The sequence below is a fragment of the Apiospora aurea genome (genome assembly GCF_038362705.1).
Source record: "Apiospora aurea strain CBS 24483 chromosome Unknown utg000008l_segment0_segment0, whole genome shotgun sequence".
NCBI lineage: Eukaryota > Fungi > Ascomycota > Sordariomycetes > Amphisphaeriales > Apiosporaceae > Apiospora > Apiospora aurea.
In genome coordinates, this window is record NW_027117395.1 from 3,885,798 (window position 1) to 3,909,628 (window position 23,831).

Consider the following 23,831-nt stretch of genomic DNA (forward strand, 5'->3'; position numbering starts at 1 on the left):
CACCCTGAAAGCCACAATGTCCACGGCGCCACTATCGCGACTGTGGACATTGCCATCAGGAGAGGTCAAAGTCGTTGCTCATGTCCCGGGCAGGGTTTCTGACATCGTCTGGACCGGACCTGCGTTATACTTCCTGGCGAACAACGTACCCAAGGAGGCCACATCCGGCCTTGCAGTTTACAAAATACTACTTCCGGGCGGTGTTAACGATGTCGGCTCCCTCTATGAGAAGGTCAATATAGGTCAGGATTGCTGTCCCGCATCGCTTCAGCAGGTCGGGGGTGGCGTTTTGATGGAGATACAGAAAGGCCTGGAGCAAGAGCTACGTCCCCTGGGCGAGAGCAATCCCCTACTCAGCGAGAAGAAATCATCAAACAGTTTCATGGAGGACGAGCACAGAACGGGGGCATTGCTCTTGCCCGCGCACTGGGAGATGTAAATAACCCCACGGAGCTGTTTTCATTTGTCTCGGGGAACATGGTACAGCTGTCAGATCATGGGTGGGCTTTCAGCGACAGAGGCCGCGGTCATTGCGTTTTCGTGGAATGCGACTCAGCTGATGGCAAGGAGAGGCTACAGGGGGGTCCACGTGCTACCCAGCCAGTTTGTGTCAGCTGATGGCACACCAACAAAGCCGCTTCCAACGTTTGTGCTGTTACATGGTGGCCCCTATGATCGACTCGGGGATGTCTTCGATGCGTTTGATCCACTAACATTCATCACGCCACTTTTATTGGCAAAGGGGTTTGCTGTCCTCATGCCGAACTATCGTGGAAGCAGCGGCCGGGGCCAGCGGTTTGCCAGCTATTCGAGAGGTGGCATGGGAGCATACGACGAGCCAGATTTGGTCAGTATGACGCAGCATTTGGTGGCTCAAGGGTGGGCGGACAAGGATCGGCTTGTGGTCGGTGGGTGGTCGCAGGGTGGCTACCTTTCCTATCTGAGCGCCGTCCGCAACGGCGCGCATGACCTGGACTGGAAGTTCCGGGGTGCCATCTGCGGGGCCGGCGTGAGCGGCTGGGACACAATGGTCATGACGTCCGACATCGGCTACGAGCAGGCGCAATACGCGGGCCGGGCACCCTGGGCCGCCACCGCCAAGCATGATGCTTTGTCCAGATCCGGCTCCGCGATTTGGGAGTTCCGAGAAGCTGCCGAGGCGAGACGGATGCCTCCGCTGTTAATACTACATGGACAAGACGATAAAAGAGTCCCTGTCAGCCAGGCCCACGGGTTTCGACGGGCATTGGATCAGACGGGACTGATGGGTCAGACGGAATTTGTCACGTTCGTATCCCTGTCAAGTATGCATATCTCCCATCGCACAGAGTTGACCAACATCAAACACAGATATCCGAGGGAGGGTCATCATTTTACTGAGAGGAAGCATGTCGAGGATATGATGGGAAGGATGGTATCGTTTATTGCCAAGAACCTCGAATAAGTAGGGAACCAGTCCACCGCAGCTCCTAATGCCTGGGGAGCAGTGCTCTAAGGAACTTCTCTCATAGTTATTATCATATATTCATTTACGAATTCCATGATGCCCGGGCATTGTATTCAAGTTCGGGAATTGGGTTGACAAAAGGATGCTTGCCGTTCCAACGAAGGAGAAACCCTTCCTCGGCCCAATAGAGTTGTTGGTTCTGTCCCGTCGCATGTCAGCAGTTGCAAGCTGCGTTGGGTGTGTCCATAGAGGTGACCCGATCACAGCTCAGAATGATCGACATATCAAATGAGGGGTACTTGGATCAGCCAGCGAGTAGGAAAAGCACCTGGCTTCGGCTGTTGGAACTTGTTGTTGGGAATGCCTTTGTTGTATTGCAGCCTGATGTCACCTGCAAGCGTCATCGACCGGGCACAACACTGAGGTACTACCATCACTTGAGATTTGGCTGATGGCGCTCAATTCAAGTGATGATACGAGGTCTCGGGATCACCTCCGGTTCGTCGACTTCCCTCACTATCGCCTTACAAATGAGCCATATCTGCACTGTGACATGATGATTTCACGCTAGTGTTGGTTCCATCGCGTTGGTTCCTCACATCTTCCCCTCCCTCAGCAAATATAAGACAGTATTAGCCAATGAATGATTTGACCTCTACAGCGATCGACAAATTTGTGCCGGAAACGTGCTCGATCAAAACGATTCTGGACTGCATAACCGTATCGGAGAAGTACCAATACACCTGTACCACTGAGCGGGTTGGACCTGGCTTCTAATAGTATTGTTGCATTTATTCACAGAAGCAGCGGGGTATTCCCATCGTTCACACCTTCGCAAGCCGAATATTTGTGTAGCAGTTCAGACGTCGCTTGCAATTTCTGAAGTGTAGCCTTAAGGGCCAAAGTGAAATGGATTAAGAAGCACACTGGGTATTAAAGACAGACCATCACCTATTTCAAGTTCATTGTCCCATCCTTTAGAGACAAGCCTAGCCAGATTCAACAACAAGACTTCACCCCATTCTAAGACCATATCCAAGCAACAATGAAGGGCCTTATCACGTTGGCAATCCTTTCGGCAGTCGCAACTACTGGGCTGACTGTGCCTCTGAATCTTCGTGTGAGTGTCTGTCCTGCCGACCCAAGAGATATAAAACTTGCTAACAATGCATATTTAGGATACCGTTGAAGTCCTTAACGGCAATGCCGGATGGACGCCGCCTCCAGACAAACGTGTGCGTCCTTCGCTCCCCGGTCTCCCTACTTTCAAGTCTCATTAGTGTCTAGGACACCGGCGATGTTTTGAATGGCAATGCTGGTTGGACCCCTCCACCTGACAGGCGTGTAAGTCGTCGAACTTCTTCGATATTCCGATACAATACTCACTAGGATTCAGGATACTGTCGACGTGCTCAACGACAACGCCGGCTGGACACCTCCTCCCGACAAGGCCTGAACTTCAGAGGCAAAAGTGGCATGGGTTGATTGATTTCACTTGCTTTCTGCGCCACTAGGATGGTCACTTTGCTGAGCTTCAGTCGTTGTGCTTACGTTGGGAAATCACTGATTTGGACTTCTATCTCTATGCCGGTAGCTTAGCCACCATCATTTAATAATACACGACAAGAACTTGCTTCTATTATAATCCAGTTCCATATTTCTGCTTATTGATTTGGTATTAATCTTGTTCTTTTGCAAAGTTGCCTCGGCATCAAAATTTGAAAAGGGAAATTTGAAAAGACAATACAATTCCTACGTTGCTCATGGCACATTTCTCACTCTCATTATTCACATGTCTCCCGTGAATATCGATCCAGGATCTTTGTTATCACATCTATTTCGTTATGATCGATGCGCTAGTTGGCAAACCTAATCAGATGGATCGCTGAGCTCATCCTCCACATGGACGTCTGCCTTGAATTCCACGACCGCCCTATTCTTTGTGGATCAGTCATGGATGATTCTTTGTGGACCAGTCATGGATGCTTTCGAAGTTGCGGCAGGTGTGGACGATATCGCCATGACCTAAAGCCCTCTGGGCCTTGTGATTCCACTTCCAAGTGATAACACTGATATCAGACGCACACATGATGGCTTCCCGAAGAGCATCGAGACAGTGACTAATGTGATCCCTGCCATACGAGCCCTCGGCAGGGTCAAAGTGGGATGAATCTAGGACAGTGCGATAGTAGTCCTGGGAAAGGGAGATTCGGATGGCATTCTGTGACATTTGCTCAGCAAACAAATGTTCCGGGCGGAGAGGGCCGGGGCTTTCTAGTCCTTACCAGGCAGTGTAACTGGTGGAAAACCGCAAGTTCTCCGATGTAATATCCATCATCTTCTCCAACGTACGGATACGTTTTGTTCGGAAGACGTTCGGCTTGCGACTTGTCTAAACGGATGATTCCAACAGCTTGACAGCATTAGTCTTGCTTTCCACTTTAGTGTTGCAATTAGAACTGGCAGGATGTACAGTCATATAGAGCCTCCCACTCAGCATCAACTTCCGGCGACGGATCTCCTTGGTATATGGTCTTGTCTAATCCAAAGCCTCTGTGAAACTTCTTGACCTCGTAATAGACAGCTTCTCGAGCGGGGGCTGGTAGGTGGCACGTAGGTCAGCATGTTTGTTAGCAATTCGGGTGGCTTATCTCAAACATACAATACAGAATTTGAGTTGGGTCACGGTTTCTTGTAAATCCCAGAACAAGTATGAACCCAAAGGAGATGAGGTTCAGGAGGACAGAAGCGAGTAGAAAAACTTTGATCCATTGAGGCAAAGCCCAGCTTGGTCCAATAGTGGTTCCCTCTTCGAGCAATTTGCACTCCTCTTCTTCCTCGTGGCTCTTTGAGGACTGGAATGGGAGTTTGGGAAGGTCTATTGTCCACATTCTCACACGGCGATCAAAGTGGTCACTATTGATGGATTGGTTCGAGAAAGAAAGCCGCCCTCTATTCAAAAAGTCGTCGACATGGTCCTCTTAGTACGTCATGTTGGGAAGCACCCCTTGATCAGTTATCAGGCACTTAATCAACTGAGATATTTGCCCGGCAGTGGGTGAGCAGGTGTTGGATTGCGTCATGCAGCCAGCTCCAGTTGCATAGGCTAAATTATGTATCATGCAGTTGGTTCTCGAAGAACCCTATTATAGGCAGCCGAACATCTACTCGTAACTTACAAGTAACGTACAGGTACTTGCCAGTAATGTAAGGGGTAAAGTTGATATGACAAGCAAACAGGGGGAGATCTCGATTCCTACAGTCAGTCAATGGCACCTACCTAAAGCAGTTGTTGGTTATAACATGCTCGGTAAGCCTCCCAAGGAAACACGCTGGCGACTGATTTACTGACCACCGAGCACCGTAACCGGTATATGGGGTTCACACCCAGCATGGGAAGCACCATCAGTGAAGGTGGTCAAGCCTGGGATGCGTACTGTTTAATCTCGTCTTAAAGGACTTGAATCTTCTAGAAGTGAAGCAGTCACAGCTTCGAGTCTAAGGCATTATCAAAGGAAACACAAAGAATGAGTTGTCAGTCAGCTTTCATCCGTTCTATGGCGGTTTTCGTGGCCGTTGCTCTTACTCTCCTGCTTGCCTTGGGCTATCATTGCGATTTCTCGAACCATGCTTGCCAAACCTTTAGCATGCCACTTAGTCGAACTCGGATCGAACGGCAGGTTACCAAAACTTTTGAACAAGTGTCTGCCCTCGAGGACATGACACACGAGAATGATGAAGCCTGGACATCGACTCTTATGCCACCAAATGACGGCTTCGTATTGGTGAAACATAATGAAAATCTGGACCTCAGAGTGGGCATATCAATGTTCCATGCTTTGCACTGTCTCTCTCTAGTAAGGGCCGTGCTACAAGACATCCCATCGCCAACACACCGCCATGGCTCTCTCGGTCCTCGTGGCAAAGCTGGCTCTGAGCACTTCCTACAGAAGACTCATCTGCCGCACTGTTTGATGTACATTGCTCAGGTTCGTTCTAGCGCTTGACACTCAGTATTGTTTGCGTGTTAGCTAAATGTTCTGCAGTCACTTATGTGTGCTGGCGATAGCACCCTGGAGCCGTCGTGGCTCAGAACTGACAAGGACGGAAATATTGTGCTGCATGGCGTGGATGGCCTTGGGGTCCAGCATCAATGCAAGGACACGAAATCGCTTTGGGATGCGGCCCGAAGGTCGAGCAAAGGGTCCATACAGCCATGGGGTTGGAAAGCTGGGGATACAGTGGAGAGCGTGTTTGGATAGAGTGGTAGATCAAGCATACTCGTTGATACGACCATGCAATACTACAAATCAAAATTTGCGCCGTTTCTTCGAGTGCTTCCCTGGCAGGAAACGTTGGAAGGCTGGTACTACGTGCATTTGTCCATATGTCAGGGGATGTCGAATGGTGATCATGCCCAGTCTTTCCAGGCTATCAACCGGCTCGCGTCAGGATCGGCTCGGTCACGGAAAAATAACCGCACCTTCCTTTCCTGGCCCAACAGCGCTGATCGATTATCCTGTGCATCCATGTAACCATACAGCCTGAACGTGTAGCTGTTGGTTGGCACTGTATATGCGTCACCCGGAACGAAAAGGATACACGGATTGGAGTAGCGCAGTTAGCTGCCATTTCGCCCAAATTGGACTATCCCGTGCTAGGTGGCGTCTACGAGCAAATCCTAGCCTCACCCCTATCCCAATCCAGCGATGCACGTGGGAAACACCGGAGATAACATCCGTGCCATCCGTGAATAATGTTTAAAAGATGGTTGATCTACAACAGCACATTGGAAACAATCAAAGATTGGTATATCCTATATTCTAGTGACAGCTTCCTTGTGTACCCAAGATCGCATCATGTTCGAGGGTATGATACGTTTGCTACTTGGTTTAGTGGCCGCTCTAGGAGCTCAGTGTGCCATTCATGAATTTCGTTCACGACCCCCAAGTGGGTGGTTGACATCTGGCACTCCTTTATAGACTTTCGGTGTAATATATCCACGGCCAACACTCTCTTGAATGCGTCCTATTACTATTACACAAACCCGGGCTCCACCAAATTACGCACACTGTCCTATTCTATACCCAATGAGCTCCAGCCAGACATCGCTCTAATCGATCCTGGGACGTACTTCGGCTGGGCTGACCCTCCCACCCCCACCCCTGTCGTCGTGAGCTCCAGCGGGGCAAGGAGGCATGACCTCACGGACATATTCGCGAGCGTGGATTGTGAAACTTCCATTAGGCCCTCATGTCTGCAGCAAATGTACAACATTACCGGTCACGTGCCAACAGCGAACTCGCGGAGCCAAATAGGCTTTGCCAGCTTCCTGAACCAGACTGCAAGATACGATGATCTGTTTTAATTCGAGGAGCACAATGACATACCCGAACAGAACATATCTGTCAAACTCTTTGAGGGCGCGAAGGATAACCAATCTTCAACGGAATGCACAGAGGCAAACCTGGATGCCCAGGTCATCGTGGGACTGGCCCATCCCCTAGGTGTGACTGAGTATCTTACAGGAGGCTCTCCGTAGGCAGTTCTGTCCCATTTTTCAACCCGGTGGCTGACATATCACCAGGCCGTTCAAGGAAAACCTCGATCATCCAACGGAGAAGAAGAATTACAATGAGCCATGGGTACCATATTATCGAAGTCTGGTATCTACTTCAGTGCGTGATATACCACAGGTTCTATCACACTCGTACGGTGAGCTAGAGGATGTAAGTGATATCTATATTTATGATCGCGGTGCTCCAGGAAGGTCCAAACCATAAGAAAGCCTGTATCGCATCCGATCTCTAGATATCAACCTTAATCGCAATCTGAACCTCAACCCTATCTTGAGCTGAAGCCCGTCAACTCCATCCCAGTCCCAATCATGTAACGAATTATGTCGAACTAGACTTTATCCAGTCAGTACCCAAACGCTACGCCACCTTCACCTGCAATCTTATCGGGATCATGGGCCTGAGAGGCATCACCATCATCCAAGCTTCCGGCGACAGCGGCGTCGGCGCCGGGTGCCTGGCCACCGACTTCAAAACGACGCAGTTCGACGCCATATTCCCTGCGACGTGCCCATGGCTGACCAGCGTCGGCGGCACCGCGGGTGTCTCTCCCAAGCGGGCGTGGAACGCTAGCTCCGGCGGTTTCAGCAACTATTTCCCTCGGGCGGCGTACCAGATTGACACGATCGCCGCCTACATAAACACCACCGTCGCTCCTGACGCATACGACTACTATGGACAGTACACCAACTGGGGCGGGCGCGGCTTCCCGGACGTGACGGCGCACAGCGTGGACCCGACATTCGAAGTCGTATATGTTGGCGAGCAGGCAGCCAGCTGCGGTACTAGCGCCTCGGCGCCGGTGTGGGCAGCCATCGTGGGCCTCTTGAACGATGCGCGGCTGGCTGCGGGTAAGCCTGTGCTCGGATGGCTGAACCCCTTGGTATACCGGTACGGCCCCGAGGTTTTGACTGATATCACGGAGGGGCATAGCGTTGGTTGTGATGGCGTGCACCCGGGATCTGGGGTGGCGGAGCCAGAGGGGGCTGCTATCATGGCCGGGGCGAGGTGGAATGCGACCGCTGGCTGGGACACGACTACTGGGTTCGGAGCGCCAGATTTTGTCAAGTTGAAAGACCTTATTCTGACGCTCTGACGACAACTCGAGCTGCTGATCATGTGTCGACGTTGAGCAGTTTGAGCCAACTGCCTCAAGGAACATTTCGGTCAAGAATTTCGGGGTCCTTCAGTGTTGATACTTGGATGAAAGCTGCTTCAACACCGTATTCGCCCTCTAAATTTCAGCGTTTGACCACACCGCCATGATATTTATTAAGGCCTGGCGCACCACAGAAATCTCAAACGACATTATCGGACGGCAGGCTAGTACAGATACCGCGAATCGTGCAATCATTCGGAACGCATCCTAAGTTCCTACAAACGGCATATTTGCAAGTGTTTGAAATGAAAGAGATCAACCAAAACGAAAATAGCTCTTCGCGCCGAACTAGAATTAAGCGGCTAAGCAGACCCCCGTTTTGGGGCGCGAGACTAATGTTGTGGCCGGGCGTCCTGACTACATGTGCTACTTAGACTGCGGCTGAGAGCTACTTCTTTTGGTCTTAATCGTGGAAACTTTGCCGTTGCGTTTTCGAATATTGCATTCATCCTGGAGGACCGAGTACTTGGGCCAAGCCGCCAGTGTCCAAGGTTCATTCCATTCCTACGGCCCGAACCCTAACATCATAGTCTTCAACCTTATTGTATAATGAGTGATGGCTGATGGGCGTTGTTCAAATAACAATACAGTATATATCATTTTGAATGGCTCGGGTAGTTTCTACTTGTATAAGTCACGGGTACATCGTGTTCGTTTAATGTGTGCCCAGCTGAGGTTCTTCACTTTTCTGGGAAGATAGACGCGATGGCTTGGGAGGCTTTTGTAAAGCAAACAAACCAACTAATACTGGTAGCAAACTTGCTTGAATCGAAAAGAAAATCTTCCTGGATCAGAAAAGTAGGAATCCAGATTTCAACAATGTTACATCAGAATCGCATGAAAAAATGAACACCAACAGTCAATTACCAACAGGGCAGTGCTGTGCCGAAATGAGCACCTTGGTGTTTCTACAGGCTTTACAGGAGCTCCTGGGCCACCATCGGATCGCCTCGATCCGTCCTTTCCACATCCATCTCGAAGACTTGGGAAGTGATGGTTCGAATTTGCATATAAAAGCGGCAGTAACTACTGGGGTCGCACCCTCCAGTCCGCCAAATACAACGGGGAGCACCGGACCTGTTGCGTGCAAGAGCCCTTTGCTGGGCCAAGAAGTGGTATGAAAACCCAGAGAGCCGGTATGCAGTTTACAGTGTCACTAACAAAATGCGCTTGCCCTGTGAAATAAGCCCACCATGGACTATACACGTTCTCTGCCCGATTTGCAATCATTTCCGAGCAGCACATGGGTTGACTTACATCAGGGGCTCGATTTGGACAACCTGCCTTACTTAGGCTCTCCATTCCTATTTTTCAGTGGCCAACTTCCTGGATTGCCATCACTTTCCGATGGAGAATCAATGCATGGATTTAACACCTTACCTTGGGAAGCCTCGGAGCCTTTGTACACCTCAGTCGCACCGATCACCACAGGAGAGGGCATGCTCCTGAGCTCACGTGACACTATTCTGGGCACCACATTCAGTTCTGATGATGGGCTGGGCACTCGAGGCGCAATTAGAAGCGCAACTGTTTCTTGTTCGAGTGGCGAAACGCATCCCAAGATGAACTCTCGGGTTGAAAAAGCCACCAAGTCCAGACAACATGATTCCACGGAAGCTACCGTTCGGTCAATCTCCAATGATATTCTTTGTGAAAATTACAAAGATATACTCAAGTCGGAACTACCGCACTGGATCGCCCATAGACTCTGGAACGAGCCCGCAGAAGCCCTGGGGCCGCCACCTGAGGGGCACCCAAAGCTCGAGAGGGCGTATCTGGCTGTCTGTTAGTTGGAGGCGCGGATGGACCATGATATCGTCCGGAGCCGTATGGCTTTGGTCAAGCTTTACCAGGGATACACCCGGACGCACAAGGTGCGTGGTTGCCCAGAGGATTCCGCGGCAGTGTCTTGTACTGTTGGGCGAGGCACCTCATCCCAGGTCATCGATCAAATCCTCAAGAACATCAACGGCGACTGGAGTACTCTGGACCATCGACGCCAGTCAGATCTGCGCGCAAAATTCCACTTCAGGAAGAAGTACGGCAGACGATGGGCTCAGCTTGCTGATACGTTGGGGCGAGGTATCTTACTCCTTGCGTCAGCTAAGCTGGCTAGTGCCGTGTAGGTGCATATCCTATACTCCCATGTCAAATCCACTCGGGGCCGGCTGGCTAACAATATGGCGACGTCAGGAAAAGCACTAGAGTCACATCGAAGATGCTAGACGATATAGCCCTAAAGATCAAGACCACGGGTGCCCGAGAGATGAAGGTCTTGCGGATACTTGATCCTCTAGCGGGCGGCCTGATGGAAAACGAAGGATTTCGGCATTTCAAAGCCGCCGACATTTTGCATGAGCTTTGAGGGGCCCGTACGCATAAAGATTCCAGACTCTCAAAGACCCAAGCAACAACTGAGTGCGAATGCCACGGGAATCAGGGAGAGGAATCCGAGTGGGGGCCAGAAAGGAATGCATGTTCAGCCGATACCTTTTCACAGCTGAATCTGGCAAACATGGGTTTCGTGGAATTCTCTCCACGAAATGCACTATGCAGCCAAGACTCTGTTGTGCAACCACACAATCCGGTCCCAATCGACCATGCGACCGACGCCACCAGTGTTGGTTGGTACAAACAACGACACCGCCTATTTGGGGCAATTCCAGTGGCCAGTAACCTCTCAGATGAGCTTTCATGAATCAATATTTCAACAATTGACGCCAGTCTAAACCACATTTACATAGCATTTTACTGTGTTGCGTTCGATTGTACCCTCTATTCCCCCATTCATGTGGACGCGGTGTTTGCCCAAGCGGTTTGATCAAGTTTTTGAAAGGGCATAGCAGTATGACAAACCATGGCCCTCATGTAGGTACGCAGTAGACTCTGCTGGATGTCTCGCCTCAACACTGCGCTGGTCTGTATGATCGGTCCTTGTCCAGGTTCTGCATCCCGTAGCGGCTCGTGACCTGGGTATACCAGACCTCCATCCCGATGATCCAAGAGACACACCCGTCCCGCACGACGCGAAAGTGCTCATCGTTCGTCTCGTCCTCGAGCCTCGGCAAGTTCTCGCAAAGCCGAACAAACTGCCGCACGAGGTCCCCCGTCTCGCGCCCGAGGCAGTCCATGGCCTCCTGCACGCCGAGCCCGCGCTCCTCCATGAGCACGCGCACGCCGTTGTGCCCGTCCTCGCCCCGGGCCCGCTCCTTGTCGAAGCTGTACATGTCGTTCTGATGGATCAAGATGAGAACGGTCAGGCCCATGAGCGACTTGGCGACGTCCAGGTCCAGGAACCCGGGTTGCAGCTCGCACTCGATCAGGGCCATAGCCATGCCCGGGAGCACGCCGATGGTCTTGGTCCGGAGGGCGAGGTAGCCTGCCCGCGAGAGGATCGGCTTGTCGCGGGCGGCGGCCTCGTCGACGACGCCGTCGAGGTAGTCGACGAAGGTGTCGACGAAGAACTGCCAGGACGTACGGGTGCCGATGGCGTGGTATCTAGCACTGATGTCGGCGGCCATGCGGACACCGACCCACGTGTCCGCGGGCATGGAGGCGAGCGAGTCCGGGTTCCGAAGCGCCCGGGCCATTGCATCGGCCTTCTCCCGCACCGCGGCATCTCCCTCGTGGTCGGTCACTTCGTCGATGACGAAGAAGTGGAGCATGATGAGCGCCTGGAGCAGACAATGCTCTCTCGTCTGGTGTCCGTAGATGAGGCAGGCGATGTCAGGGAAGCGGCCCCGGATGATTTTGTCGACGAATGCGCCCTCGATGCCGTCGTAGCTACGCATCCACTGCTCTGACTCAGCTTTGATACTTTCAGACTCGACGTGGGGTGTTGCATCCCAAGGCCAGCCTTTCCCGGAGGAGGGCCATGAGGCCATGAAGTTGGGGATCGTGATTCGGGTATCCGTAGATGGCATATTTGACGTTCTACTAGGATGTAAACTGGAGACAAGAGGAAGAATAAAAGGGCCTGGGTGACTGGCCGGGTCGATGTAATGGATGGATGGCTGTTGGCGCTTGTCCCTTGGCATGCTCTTTTCGTCGAGAGGTTCCTCCGAGCAGTCTACATATACATCGAGATGACATACTGCATCCAATACCATCTCTAGCATTTCACCCATTACGTACGTGACCGGGTCCTAGGAAAGGGCTACTTTTACACCGAAGTCAACGCCTCGATCGATTCGCCTTTGATCATCTCGGCCGTGTTCCTGCTAGTCTGTCCGAACGTCGTCATCATTTCAACCGATCGACTTCAGCCCAGGGATCCCAGCCTCGGACTTGATTTATAAGTGAAGACATAAATCCGATTCATAAGCTGCTGTACGATTTGACTCGCTGCGGTTCCTCAACTCAGTCCCACTGTGTCCGGGTAGCAGCCGGTAGGGCTGTCCAATTACAGATGTCGGGTCGTAGGGAAGCTCCCGGCACCTAAGACGGCCGTATTCTCGGCCTCCGTGACAAACGTCAGCAGAATGCTTGATTTCGGGTAGCCTCAAATACATATCTGTTGTATAGTATTAGTAAGACTCCGTTGTTTTCGCAGCATGTACCATACAACTGGAATGAAGCACATCCAACTATGATATACTATGGTACACTATGATCATTTCAATTCCTGTCCTTTCGACGCCGTTACACAAGACGCTTGCCCTAGTTGGCTATGAGGTTACATCTGATACGCCGTACTTTACCCTCGCCAGATCTTACCTGTATGACCTCAATTGTATTATACAACTCGGGTTACCGCCATAAAAATAAATTGCCTCCTCCATGGTCAGTTGCCCTAATGCCGGATATTACGGAGTCAGCAAGTCTATCATCCTTTCCCACAATGTATGTGCTGAGTGGACTGTTTGCCTTTTCTGTGCTCCCCGTGCTGGCCTCAGTATCAGCAACGATCAGCTGGATCACGATGATGCCCAAACTGCCACGACTTAACAAGCTCGTGAAACCCCTTATCGCCCATTACACCTGCCAAGTGCGTACCAGTGGCACTGCTTAGCTGGAAGCCGCGTTTGTGTCTCGCGGGACGGCCCATGAGGCTCTTGTGTAGACGCCAAAGGACAATGCCTAGCTTATTGTGGATCCATGGGGTCTGAGTAATCACCGAAGGCACCTGACCTTGACATTCAACTAGTTCTGAGACCCCCACGTATTGGCGCTCGGGGGTACTTGAAACGATCAACACAGGATTTCCCTAACAGGAAAGAATACCACTTTGGGCACTTCCGGCGAGCAGAATACGAGAGCAAGATAGCCAATGGGAGGATGAATGTTTGTGTAACTCTGTCATTATTGCACATTAAATCATGGGATGTCTAAGTATGTAAGTTCACGCGTATACTATTATTCGTTTCCAGCCCCCTGCCACTACAATCAAGACACGACACTCGGCTTTCGCTGCTGCGCTCCTCCCGCTCTCCGCTTGACCTGCACCTTGACGTCGCCTCCGTGGCTGATGACGCCCGTGCCGCTGTACGAGGGCAGGTGGGGCGGGATCTTGTACGCCTCCCCGGCGATCGGCGCGAGCTCGAAGTTGAGGAGCACCAGCGCCACCGCGGTGAAGACCTCGCGCTTGGCGAAGACGCGGCCGGGGCACATGGTGCGCCCGCCGCCAAAGGGGATCATCTTGGCGCCCGCGGCGCCCAGGCTGAAGGCGTACGGCTTCCTGCTGACCTTGGCCGCCTTCTCGTCGTCGGGGTGGCCGGGGGCCTCGTCGCTGTCGTTGGCGGGGACCAGGAAGCGCTCCCCGTCGAACTCGTCGACGGGGGCGCCGGCGTAGCCGTTGGGGTCGTAGTGGTTCACGTACGAGGGCGCCATGGCGACGGTGCCCTTCTTGAGCAGCAGCTTCCTCTGGCCGTCCTCGGTCGGCAGCTTCATGTCCTGGTACACGCCGCGCGTGATGAGCACGTCGACGTAGAGGCGGAGGACCTCGTGGAACATGCCTGCAGCAGCGGCTGGTTGAGGAGGGTGGGCAGGTCGAAGTCCAGCGCGCCGCTGGCGTCGCCGACGTCGACGGCCTCTTGTATCTCCTCCATGATCCGGGGGAGGATGTCGGGCGTTCTCGGGTCGAGGATGTGGATCAGCAGCCAGCCCGAGGCCGGGACGGCGTTGGCGTTGAGCGCGAACATCATGCCCAGCTCGAAACTGGCCCGGCCGGCGGCGCTAATGCCGAGGCTCTTGAAGAGCGCCTCGCGGGCACGCACGAGGCGGCTACCCCAGCGAGGCTCCCAGTCCACGTCCGGAGCATCGGGGCTGGGCACCTTGTCGCCCATGGCCCGGTCGTTGGCCTCGACCCAGGCGGTCATGCCCCTGTGCACCTTCTGCTGTAGGGTGTGGGGTACGGAGTTGACAAACTTGGGGACGCCGAACAGGAGGTCGAGAAACATCGGCTCGAATTCCCAGAAGTCGCTCATGAGCCCGGGGTACTCTTTGAAGAGGTGTTCGCCGAAGAAGGACGTGGCCGAGGCCTTGAACATGAAGCTGCGGAGCCATGGGAAGAGGATGAGTGCCTCCCCCGTCTTGCTGTCCCCTGCACCACTGGCGAGGCGTGTGCTTTCTTCCATGATTCCGGCTTTCATGAATCGGGAGAATGACCGCACGAGGACGTCGGCTCCGGTCGGGCGCAGCAGGTACTTGTTGGATATCTCGTGCTCCAGGTGACGGCCATGGCCGACGTACTTTGCGTATTCTTGACCGGACAAGCCCAGTCCCTTGCAAATCATGTCTTTGATCATGGTGTCACTGTTTGCGACGTCGGTCTTTGCCTTCATTAGGGCCTGGACGGCCGTTGTCGAGAAAATGAGCCGGACGTCTCGACCGGCCAGCTTCATCGAGGCACCGCCGTGCTCTCTCGAGTACCACGACAGCAACTTGCGGAAGAACCGGCCCGGTGCCGGCGTCAGGAAACCGAATACATGGCCTAGCCAGGGGATGGTGTGCGGTAGTATCGGTGGTACCTTTTCGTTCCTCTTGTCCCGGATGGCGATTTGATAGAGCAGATTAGTCCTCAAAAACGTGAACAAGCAAAGGGCGGCGAACCCCAAGGGTACCATAAGGAGTGCTTGGAAACCCATGTTTAGGCAGACGGGGGTTAGACGGCGTGAGGTTACAGAAGGTTGTCGTCGTACGTAGTATACAGCCAGTATGTAGAAGGAAGGATCAGAGCTGGTCCATGGCAGGGGCTGGGATGGCAGCAGCTGGGTTTACATAGCTACCATTTGCCTCGGCACCTCTGGAGGCTGATCTCCGTGCGGCATCTTGACTGAGACAATGTCGCTGTTCAGTCCCTGACCGGGATCCTCCGCCGCCAAGGCACCGTGGCAGTGATTGGGCATCGGCGACGTGTGGATGACGGCGGTAGGACATTGGGGTACCTACAAATATGGAAAATATGGAAATCATGTGTTTCTTTTCTGATTAGAGACTTGGCTTGTCTCAGACACGGGTGGCAATGAATTCTACATTGGTCATTGACACGGATTCGCTCCGAGATTAAGTACTCGCACATATACCGTATACATACACACAAGATGGCCCAGTCGCTCTGGCCGTGGCCTTATTCACATCATCGCAGAAGCCATCGATTCTACCAATGGATATTTATTCATCCCTGGCCCTCATTCGTTTCTTCGAAGCTCTTGGGTCAGTGCCATTGCTCTCTCTGGACAATAGCATGTGGCAAATAAAGCACTGGGACGAATGTGGCATGCTTATAGCGGAGGTGCCAACTTAGGGTTTAATACGGGGTGGTCGGAGATTATGCCGAGCTGAAGCAAACAGCAGAGCTGAGACCTGTCAGCCCAGCCGCTAGTGACCTTGTGCGGGTCGTGGTTCATCTGATACGGGAGACAATCCTAGTAGATACGCAGACCCCCTGCCATATCGCCTTTGATCCCAGTGGTGTGATGTGCGCAAAACGCGGCGGTGACTCTTTGGGCGCTCTTCTATCAGGGCTTCTCTATACTTACCCGGGCTCAGTGTCAACGACTTCAGAAGAGGCAACTCGCGAAAGAGTCCACTTCAATATCTACACACCGGCTTCATTCCACCTTCATCTCAGTGCTTCCAATATTAAACCCTTGGCATTCATTGATTGCTGGAGCAGACACTTCATGTTTCGGACTCCCGAGTCTCCCCTAAAAGAATGGCTACACCGGTTGCAGTGGAGGGTGAGTGGACACCTGCAGCCAAAAGGAAGCGCACACCACCTAGCGTTGAAGATCCGATAAGCAAAAGCAACCACCACCCGCCCCTTCTGACGAATATTGCTTTTTGAACCCGGCTGGAGGTGCACGCTCCTACGTTGCGCTTTCCTTTATTGGCTGTTGGAACGTCGAAAAGGCACACTTGCTACGTGGCATCCGGCAGAAGGCGGGCAATGCTGACGGCTATGCCGAACATGATGGTATTATTCTAAGCTGGTGTATCCTGCCTGATAAACTTGATCTTGCTTTTCGGGGACCGTGGATGACACTAGTCAGTGCTCAAGTTATGGCTACTGAAGAACCCTTTGTTGTCGGCATACCAAACCTCAAATCCCGCTCGAATTGTCCAAAACCAAGTCATGGAACCATCATCTCCAGGAAAGCTTGGAATATAACAGAGGGGTTTGAAATCAACATTGAACAGGATTCCCCGTAAGTGATTCCACCAGGGTATTCATACATGAACAATTGTGTCTTTTGACTCCGTGAGTTAGTCAGCTTGGCAAGGCCGGTTCCCAAGGGGTGGCTGGCGGTCGGGCGTACCGAGCACTGCACCGTCCGAGGGCGATTTGACTTCGATCGACTCGCCATTCATATCCCTAGTTCTAGACATATCAATCTAATAAGTATTATTATCGCTTGTATCCATTTCAGATCGGTCATGTAGCATGGGCCCAGAATGCACAAACATGCACCATGCATGTAAGCGCGGACGTTGTCATTTCGCTGCTGAAAGCTGAAAACCAATATGATATGCTGATCTGCATGAAAGTCAGCGGAATCTCCAGGCCAGGCAGTCCGCGCAGAGTGTGATCGTCCGCATCAAGCTCCTTTTTGGTCAGCGCTCTGAAACAAGATCACTAATAATACCCACGCACGTCAGCCACATCTGGTAATCCGGTGGTTCTAACTAGGTCGTGTTCTTCATATGGAAAACACGCCGGTGATCTTACGAACAGTACGACGTCTCGCGACTCCGCAACTTGCCATCCTCACTGGGCTCAAACACCCTCATTGCCAAGAGCCAAGGATATGAATATAATCAGTCACTTGTATCATAATCATGTCTAATTTACCCTCGTTCATCCCAGCACGCCAATCCTCCGATGACTAAGATTTGCCTGCAACCAATCAGCTCTATCACCGGGTGCGAGAACCTTTCCAGCCTCTATGATCCATCCCAGTACATCGCCCGGGAAGTCGAAGAATTCCGGGTGTCGGAGGAGCCCTACAATACCCCCGAAGAGGAGGGATGGTCAGTATCGTTTCGGGGACTCTTAATAAGTAAACTATATACAGAAATCCACACATACCAGTGATTTCATAGACAGCCCGTCGCTGGCCTTCGGGGATAGCGATCCATGCACCGTCGTTGCCAGGGAGCGCGGCCGTTCCATCGTGGGCCGCGAGCTGTGCCACACTGAACTGCCTGTCGGGCGCCGGCGGCGCCGGCACATACTTGCCCACCGCGGCCGCTCGGCGGCGGTTGTACAGCAAGTCGAGGGAGGGCGCATCCGGCGAGCCGGCCCAGTCCTCGGGGCGGACGTCCTGGCCGGCCCAGCGCGCCTGGACCGCGGCGAGCACGCTCAGGTCGGCCAGCGCGAACACGTAGCCGCCCAGCGCGACCTGGTCGGCGCGGACGGCGCTCTGGGCCGGGACGAGGCGGCCCACCTCGCGCACGGCGGTCTTGGCGGGGCCGGTCGTGGCCACGGTCAAGGTATGGGGGTGGTTGTTGTTGAATATGGCCGTGATGTCGCGCCCGCCCCATTGCGCCAGTATGGAGTACGCTGCTGGATGGTGGTGCAGGTATTCTGAGTACGAGAAGAGTCAATACGCTTTCGTTCAACGGGCTTGAAATTGATGCAACGTGGGTCGAGAAGAAAGGTGAGATAGCATACCTGATATATCGTAGATTGTATTGTTGTAAGCCACATAGACGCCTGCACGGGTTCCGGAGGATGGGAATGTCAGTTTTCAAAATTAAACAAAGGCCTCCTGATCAACTTGTATCACTGGAAATCCAACTCACCCGTGTCCGGAGTATCGTAGTGCGACAGTTCCCTCTCAGTCAAAACCAGATCGTCTACCACGGGAAATTGCGTGGCAGGCTCGTTATCTGGTCTCACACAACCACATCGATAATAGCTTAGTGTCTCCATTTGGCCTTCGTCAAGCATGCTAAGATCCATTTCCACCGGGCGTGGACCTCTGACCGCGTCTTTAATATGGTCCGGTATACTGCTATCACGGAGAAAGTCTAACGAGAAAGGGGGTTGAAAACATCAGCACGATTGTGCGGAAGGAGGCTTCACACGCTCGGGGGGGACATAAACACGACTCACTGGTAATATTGTAAACAGACCCGTTGTGTATACGCCAGATGGGGATGGCCAAAGTTCCGTCAAACTCGGCCACCTAGAGAGATGTCAGTCAATACCGTCTGGGCGTAATGTGACGAGGGTTTCACCCCGCCAGCAGAAAGTCTCGCACCTCGCTCTCTCTGTACCAAGGCATCACGACTCCCTCCGGCTCCTCGTTCTTTCTCAAGTCGTCGCGGAAGGCCCTCACCGCAGCATCATCGCCGTCTCTCAGGGCCCTTCCGTACATCATTGGCTCCGTGACATTGTTTACCTCGCTTTGGAGGTGTTCGGGCACGTCGTAGCACAGCCAGCCCTGAGGGTTGCCTCCCCGTATCAAGACCAATCCTTCTTCGGCGATCTCCCTGGGGGGTGAAGAAAGCCTCCGCGGGTTGGATCTGCTTCCAATATTCCTTGGGCCTCAGCCGAGGCGCGCCTTTAATAGGGCGGGGCCACGAGGTCTTCACGCTCAGAAGCCGATCGTCGGGTGCGAAATCCGGAACCTTGAACCCAAATTCGGCCCAGGACTCGGGGTCGGATCCGGGTTGGCGGAGTCGCTTGAGTTCCGCGAAGGCCTGTTTGCAAGCTGCGGTCCATGTTCGGTGTACTGCCGCATATCGTCGGTCGAGGTTCGGGAGTATCTGTGTCTCCATCACACTCAGGTACTGTCCGGGCTCATTCAGATCTTGGACAAGTGTGCCGTCGGCGCTGTAGACATGGTATTCCTCCTCTTCCCAGCTTCGCTCGATTGTGTCAGCAAGCAAATCTCCCTGCCCCGGTCCCTGCCACGTTTGCTGAATTACAGACCTTCCGGCCTCAAGTTTCGCAGCAGGCAGGCTTGCCGACATCCTTTGGACCATCAGCTCCGGCAACGCAAAAAAGAAAAAAAAAAAAAAGAAAAAAAAGAAAAAAAGAAAGTTGGGAAGAGGGGAATGGAGAGTCTTACAGGTAACCTATGGCAAGGCCAATCTGAGGGGCAAACCGTGAATTTATCTGCTCACGACGACGTGACATCTGGATCAACCCTTCAGTGACCTGTCGACATGCATTTAAATCTCTGCGCAGATGGTACGCTTTGAACAGAGCAATGTTCTTTCTCACAACGACGTCGCCCCAAATACTTGCAGTCCACATCTTTTCGTCCTTGTCAGCGTTCCGGTTCTTGGCCCGGTATCGTGCCTTTACTACACGCGTCGTCCTGGTCATCGCCCCTTGCACATGCGCCAACATGCCTCGGAATTCGTCTATCCCGTGGCGTGCCGACTTCAATGACCCGGACCAGTCGTCAGGGGTGGGCACGAAGGTCAGGCGTGCGTGCTTCAGCGCGTTGGTGCCTTTCTTGCTCACCACGTTGTCCCAGTAGTTCTGTTCGAATAAGTAGGAGCAGTAGAGCGCCGGTACGACCCACTCGGGGGATCTGCTGTCCATGCCGTACGGCTGCCTGTCCCACCCATCCCGCGGAGTTTGGAAGTACAGGCGGTTAAGGAAATTGTCAGGGTCGGGCCAGTTGAACGAACCCAGGGTGAAAAACTGGCCACAAGGCGCCCCAATCCGGGTTTTGGGCAGCCGGTGAGGCCTGCTGTCAGCCCCGAATATTTGCGTGGTGAAGCTGAAGCCGAGTTCCCTCATCTGCTCCTCCCCTACATACGGCTCCACCGTCTGTAAGCCAATATTGGCCATGTACTGCTGGCGACGGACGCGCCATATAGCGTGCGCAAGTTCGTGTAGAATGATTTCGGCCGAGTGGAAACGCGCTAACGACGCGTCGGCCGGCGAAGGGTCCCTTTCCACCAGGAGGCGCATTTCTGTCTAGAAGCTTTTGTGAGCTGTATGGACCGACAGACAAACGGGAGGGCTTGGGTTGTGCATCATTACCACGTCAAGCCGGATTACAGGGCGCCATGTATTTCCTGTACTAAACCATCCAGTCTCGCCGAACGGATACGGGGTCGCGTACGTATCCATCTCAACGTCCCAGCTCGTTTCATCTATGTACGTCAGTTTAATCAGCAACGGCACAAGGCTCGGACCAATCAGGGTGAAGGCAAACTGACCGCGGAAGCAGAATACAAGCTGTTCTGTGAAGTTTATAAGACTGTCCCGGGCCTCGTCAAAGTATAACTGCCGAGGAGGCATTTCAGCCGGACTGCGATATCGGATGCCGTAAGTGGGATTACTACTTGGAGGAGGCCCAGGGTTGATTGCCAGTGGCACCGGCGTTCCGCTGGAGTAGTCCATGACTTCTCCAAATAGTAGAGCGTCAAGCCTATCCTACTTATGAGCACCAAAAACAAATATGTTGTGAGACCAGGCTCCTCACCAGGGGTTCCTCTCTTCCAGAAGCTTGATCAAGGTTCTATTGCAGAATTCCAGAATGATCTGTAGCTCGGACCAAATCTGGTCGCTTCGGGGATCCCAGCTCTGAATGGGATTTGGTCGTCTCCTGTCGATGAGCGGCTGGTCGTTCAAAGCCCACCACCTAGACTTCTGCAAGAAAGGAAGCCAATCTGCTTCGTTTACCGTGAGGAGATTCGCCCGATGAGCGTTTTGGTTCTGGACACGGTCGTATCCGGCGGAATGGCCGCCGTGTATTCGTGGGCCCAAGTATTCGTTCAGCACGCCGAGGTGGTACGAATGAACTCCGAGCTCGTCCTAGCATTCGCGTTAGAGCTACGTTTGACTGCCAAAGGACGAAGACTGCCTAAGTTGGAATTTCGCGGTGGCTTACGGAGTGTAGAACCTTATGGTAGAGATATGTATCAATATTCGGTTGTCCTGCATCTTGGCTCGGCAGATCGGCGTAGAAAACAGGATGCAGCCGGGGAAACACCGGATTCATGAGGGAGTGTTGACGGCCGTCCCCAGAGTCGCTGAAGATTGAAGTTCCGTACTCTCTCGCCCACGGAGAGACGGGCCTCGGCGGCGTATTGTTTTGGCCAGACATCTGGTTTGGCGACGGTTGAGAATCAACCAGGTCAGCTAGAACTAAGTCAGACCAGAATCTGTATCTAGACTCGTTTGGTAGAATACGCTGCGAGTTCGACAAATGGAGAACGTGTCGAACCAGTTGCATTATTCTAGGGGCAACGCTAGAGCGACATCCCATTAAACAAAGGGAAATGCACTTTTGACGGAACCAGAACCCTAATCGCCGACGGACAAGGATATAGGAATGTCAGAAATCACGTCTTTGTTCTCAACTACATCTTCACAGGCCGTGACACTACGGACCCCAAAAACGTAATGTAGAACCAGTAGCCTTCTCACGGACCGTATGTATGGGCTGGTTATATGCAAAATTCAATGGTTAAAGATAGTTTTCTGTCAAGCACAAGCCACGGTTCTGCCATACGTAGACCTGCGCATTGAGAGGACGACCCCAAAGAGCTGAGGGCTAACGGACCCGGTTCAAGTAGCCGTCATCCCCTTGCTGCCCGTATCGCGCGCGCAGCGAGGATGGCCAAGCTCCCCAAGGAAAGCGCCAACCCAGCCCAGATCCAAGAAGCCGCGTACCCAAATCTCCCCTGCAACACCCCGCTGATCGGCGACCCGAACAGCAACGCGACCGAGAGCACCGTGAACGCCATGCCGAAGCGCGTCCCCATGACCCGCATGTCCGCGGTCAGGCCGACGAAGCACGTGGGCTGGAGGGCGAAGAAGGAGCCCGTGAAGAAGCCGTAGAGGCACGCGACGGCGTAGACGCTGGCGATGCTCCGGCATCCGATAAAAGCCAGCGCGCATGCGCCCAGGGCCACGGCGGTGCCGACCATGACCGGCAGCGCCGCCCCGCTCCCCAGCCGTTGGGCCAGGAGCGGCGGCGCGACGCGGCCCGGGATCGAGGCCAGGTTCATGGCCATGACGATGTAGAAGGCCTCGTTGCGCGGCGTGTATCCGGCCTTGGCGGCGAAAGCCGGCACGTAGAAGAAGGGCGTGTAGAGGCCGAGAAAGACGAGGAAACAGGCTAGGACGAACAGGACGTAGGGCCAGTCCGTCAGCGAGGCCGTGTCGATCAAACGTCGACGGCGTCCGGATGCGGGAGGGATCCGGAGCACGACGTTGGCTAGGCCGAGGAGGACCAGGTTCACGAGTGCTATTGACCGGACGGTCCACCCGAAGCCAATTTTCGGTAGCAGGTTGCGAACCATGATGGGGAAGATCACTCTACATCCGAATCAGCAGCCAACAACAGTGACACACGCCCACTGTGAGTGCACATTCAGGACTTACCCGCCCAACCCGCTACCAATGCCTGCAATACCGTTGGCGATTGGAAGCCTGGTCGTAAACCACAACGACGGAATGGCGACGCTCAAGACGGACAAAGCGCCGCACCCGATGCCGATGCACAGCCCCTGCGCCAGCAGCAGCTGCCACAGCGTAGAGCAGAAGCTCTGACAGATGGTCCCAACGACGATGAGCGCCGAGCCGGCCACGAGCAGGTGCCGCGCGTAGCCCGCATCGTAGAGGGGGGCCGGCCAGGAAGCCGAGGAAGACGAGGACGAAGCTCTGCAGCGAGCCGATGGTGGAGACCTGGAAGGCCGTGTTGGCGGCCAGGAGCTCGGTCTCGTAGTAGGCCTGGAAGCTGCCAAAGGTGGACAAGAGCCCTGCGCGCTCGTGTGTCGCATGGTTAGTCAACGGCAAAACGCATCCTTTGGGAGACAGGGGCATACACACCCCACGTGTTGAAGTAGAGGCAGAAGGCTCCCAGGACCTGCAGCCAAGCAGCGACACCCGAGTTGGGAACCGGGCGGGATACGTTCCCAGCAGCATCTTCCTTTCCTCGGGTGTCCTGGGCAGTAGGTGCCGCTACGGCCGCCGATTTGTCAGCCATTTGATCTCGCGTGGCTGACTGCTGGAAATGACTCGGCGGGTTGCAGCGAGCCAAGTTTGTCATCGAGCTCTGCCGAACAACATCTGCCAACATCTGAATGAAAAGCCGTTGCTAGATAAATACTAGGTAAGGATATGGGGGCATAATAGAGCGGTCCGCGGTGGATATGATAAGGTTGCATTCATAATGGGTTCACGCTCGGTATTGCTGCCATTCTATTGGATACATAACTGCATATCTCCCCG

General features: G+C 53.5%; 13 protein-coding genes across 13 annotated transcripts; 6 read left to right on the top strand and 7 right to left on the bottom strand.

Moving 5' to 3' along the window:
• Window positions 1-16: 16 nt before the first annotated feature.
• PG986_012667 (acylamino-acid-releasing enzyme) lies at window positions 17-439 on the top strand (the record flags this gene model as incomplete). Its single annotated transcript, XM_066848889.1, has 1 exon — window positions 17-439. One exon carries the CDS (start codon window positions 17-19, stop codon window positions 437-439), a length of 423 nt encoding a protein of 140 aa, XP_066695585.1.
• Window positions 440-757: 318 nt separating this feature from the next.
• Window positions 758-1,444, top strand: PG986_012668 (acylamino-acid-releasing enzyme; the record flags this gene model as incomplete). Its single annotated transcript, XM_066848890.1, has 2 exons — window positions 758-1,304; window positions 1,329-1,444. The coding sequence occupies 2 exons, from the start codon at window positions 758-760 to the stop codon at window positions 1,442-1,444; spliced, it is 663 nt and encodes a 220-aa protein (XP_066695586.1).
• Window positions 1,445-2,492: 1,048 nt separating this feature from the next.
• On the top strand, window positions 2,493-2,903 carry PG986_012669 (uncharacterized protein; the record flags this gene model as incomplete). Its single annotated transcript, XM_066848891.1, has 4 exons — window positions 2,493-2,567; window positions 2,626-2,682; window positions 2,735-2,791; window positions 2,844-2,903. 4 exons carry the CDS (start codon window positions 2,493-2,495, stop codon window positions 2,901-2,903), a joined length of 249 nt encoding a protein of 82 aa, XP_066695587.1.
• A 495-nt stretch (window positions 2,904-3,398) lies between these two features.
• Window positions 3,399-4,338, bottom strand: PG986_012670 (uncharacterized protein; the record flags this gene model as incomplete). Its single annotated transcript, XM_066848892.1, has 4 exons — window positions 3,399-3,668; window positions 3,733-3,860; window positions 3,921-4,046; window positions 4,110-4,338. 4 exons carry the CDS (start codon window positions 4,336-4,338, stop codon window positions 3,399-3,401), a joined length of 753 nt encoding a protein of 250 aa, XP_066695588.1.
• A 756-nt stretch (window positions 4,339-5,094) lies between these two features.
• PG986_012671 (Piwi domain family protein) lies at window positions 5,095-5,709 on the top strand (the record flags this gene model as incomplete). The annotated part of the gene is made up of 2 exons (XM_066848893.1): window positions 5,095-5,436; window positions 5,494-5,709. The coding sequence occupies 2 exons, from the start codon at window positions 5,095-5,097 to the stop codon at window positions 5,707-5,709; spliced, it is 558 nt and encodes a 185-aa protein (XP_066695589.1).
• A 597-nt stretch (window positions 5,710-6,306) lies between these two features.
• On the top strand, window positions 6,307-8,119 carry PG986_012672 (tripeptidyl peptidase a protein; the record flags this gene model as incomplete). The annotated part of the gene is made up of 5 exons (XM_066848894.1): window positions 6,307-6,316; window positions 6,430-6,620; window positions 6,846-6,985; window positions 7,035-7,176; window positions 7,370-8,119. 5 exons carry the CDS (start codon window positions 6,307-6,309, stop codon window positions 8,117-8,119), a joined length of 1,233 nt encoding a protein of 410 aa, XP_066695590.1.
• A 1,256-nt stretch (window positions 8,120-9,375) lies between these two features.
• PG986_012673 (uncharacterized protein) lies at window positions 9,376-10,547 on the top strand (the record flags this gene model as incomplete). Its single annotated transcript, XM_066848895.1, has 3 exons — window positions 9,376-9,967; window positions 10,109-10,304; window positions 10,376-10,547. The coding sequence occupies 3 exons, from the start codon at window positions 9,376-9,378 to the stop codon at window positions 10,545-10,547; spliced, it is 960 nt and encodes a 319-aa protein (XP_066695591.1).
• Window positions 10,548-11,085: 538 nt separating this feature from the next.
• PG986_012674 (terpenoid synthase) lies at window positions 11,086-12,105 on the bottom strand (the record flags this gene model as incomplete). The annotated part of the gene is made up of 1 exon (XM_066848896.1): window positions 11,086-12,105. One exon carries the CDS (start codon window positions 12,103-12,105, stop codon window positions 11,086-11,088), a length of 1,020 nt encoding a protein of 339 aa, XP_066695592.1.
• Window positions 12,106-13,567: 1,462 nt separating this feature from the next.
• On the bottom strand, window positions 13,568-15,267 carry PG986_012675 (uncharacterized protein; the record flags this gene model as incomplete). Its single annotated transcript, XM_066848897.1, is given in 2 exon segments — window positions 13,568-14,188; window positions 14,203-15,267. The coding sequence occupies 2 exon segments, from the start codon at window positions 15,265-15,267 to the stop codon at window positions 13,568-13,570; spliced, it is 1,686 nt and encodes a 561-aa protein (XP_066695593.1).
• Window positions 15,268-16,666: 1,399 nt separating this feature from the next.
• Window positions 16,667-19,603, bottom strand: PG986_012676 (uncharacterized protein; the record flags this gene model as incomplete). Its single annotated transcript, XM_066848898.1, has 5 exons — window positions 16,667-16,734; window positions 17,712-18,209; window positions 18,741-18,813; window positions 18,889-19,120; window positions 19,212-19,603. 5 exons carry the CDS (start codon window positions 19,601-19,603, stop codon window positions 16,667-16,669), a joined length of 1,263 nt encoding a protein of 420 aa, XP_066695594.1.
• Window positions 19,604-19,697: 94 nt separating this feature from the next.
• On the bottom strand, window positions 19,698-20,558 carry PG986_012677 (uncharacterized protein; the record flags this gene model as incomplete). The annotated part of the gene is made up of 1 exon (XM_066848899.1): window positions 19,698-20,558. The coding sequence occupies one exon, from the start codon at window positions 20,556-20,558 to the stop codon at window positions 19,698-19,700; it is 861 nt and encodes a 286-aa protein (XP_066695595.1).
• A 1,616-nt stretch (window positions 20,559-22,174) lies between these two features.
• Window positions 22,175-22,900, bottom strand: PG986_012678 (uncharacterized protein; the record flags this gene model as incomplete). The annotated part of the gene is made up of 1 exon (XM_066848900.1): window positions 22,175-22,900. The coding sequence occupies one exon, from the start codon at window positions 22,898-22,900 to the stop codon at window positions 22,175-22,177; it is 726 nt and encodes a 241-aa protein (XP_066695596.1).
• A 94-nt stretch (window positions 22,901-22,994) lies between these two features.
• On the bottom strand, window positions 22,995-23,586 carry PG986_012679 (MFS general substrate transporter; the record flags this gene model as incomplete). Its single annotated transcript, XM_066848901.1, has 2 exons — window positions 22,995-23,359; window positions 23,430-23,586. The coding sequence occupies 2 exons, from the start codon at window positions 23,584-23,586 to the stop codon at window positions 22,995-22,997; spliced, it is 522 nt and encodes a 173-aa protein (XP_066695597.1).
• Between the last annotated feature and the right edge of the window lie 245 nt (window positions 23,587-23,831).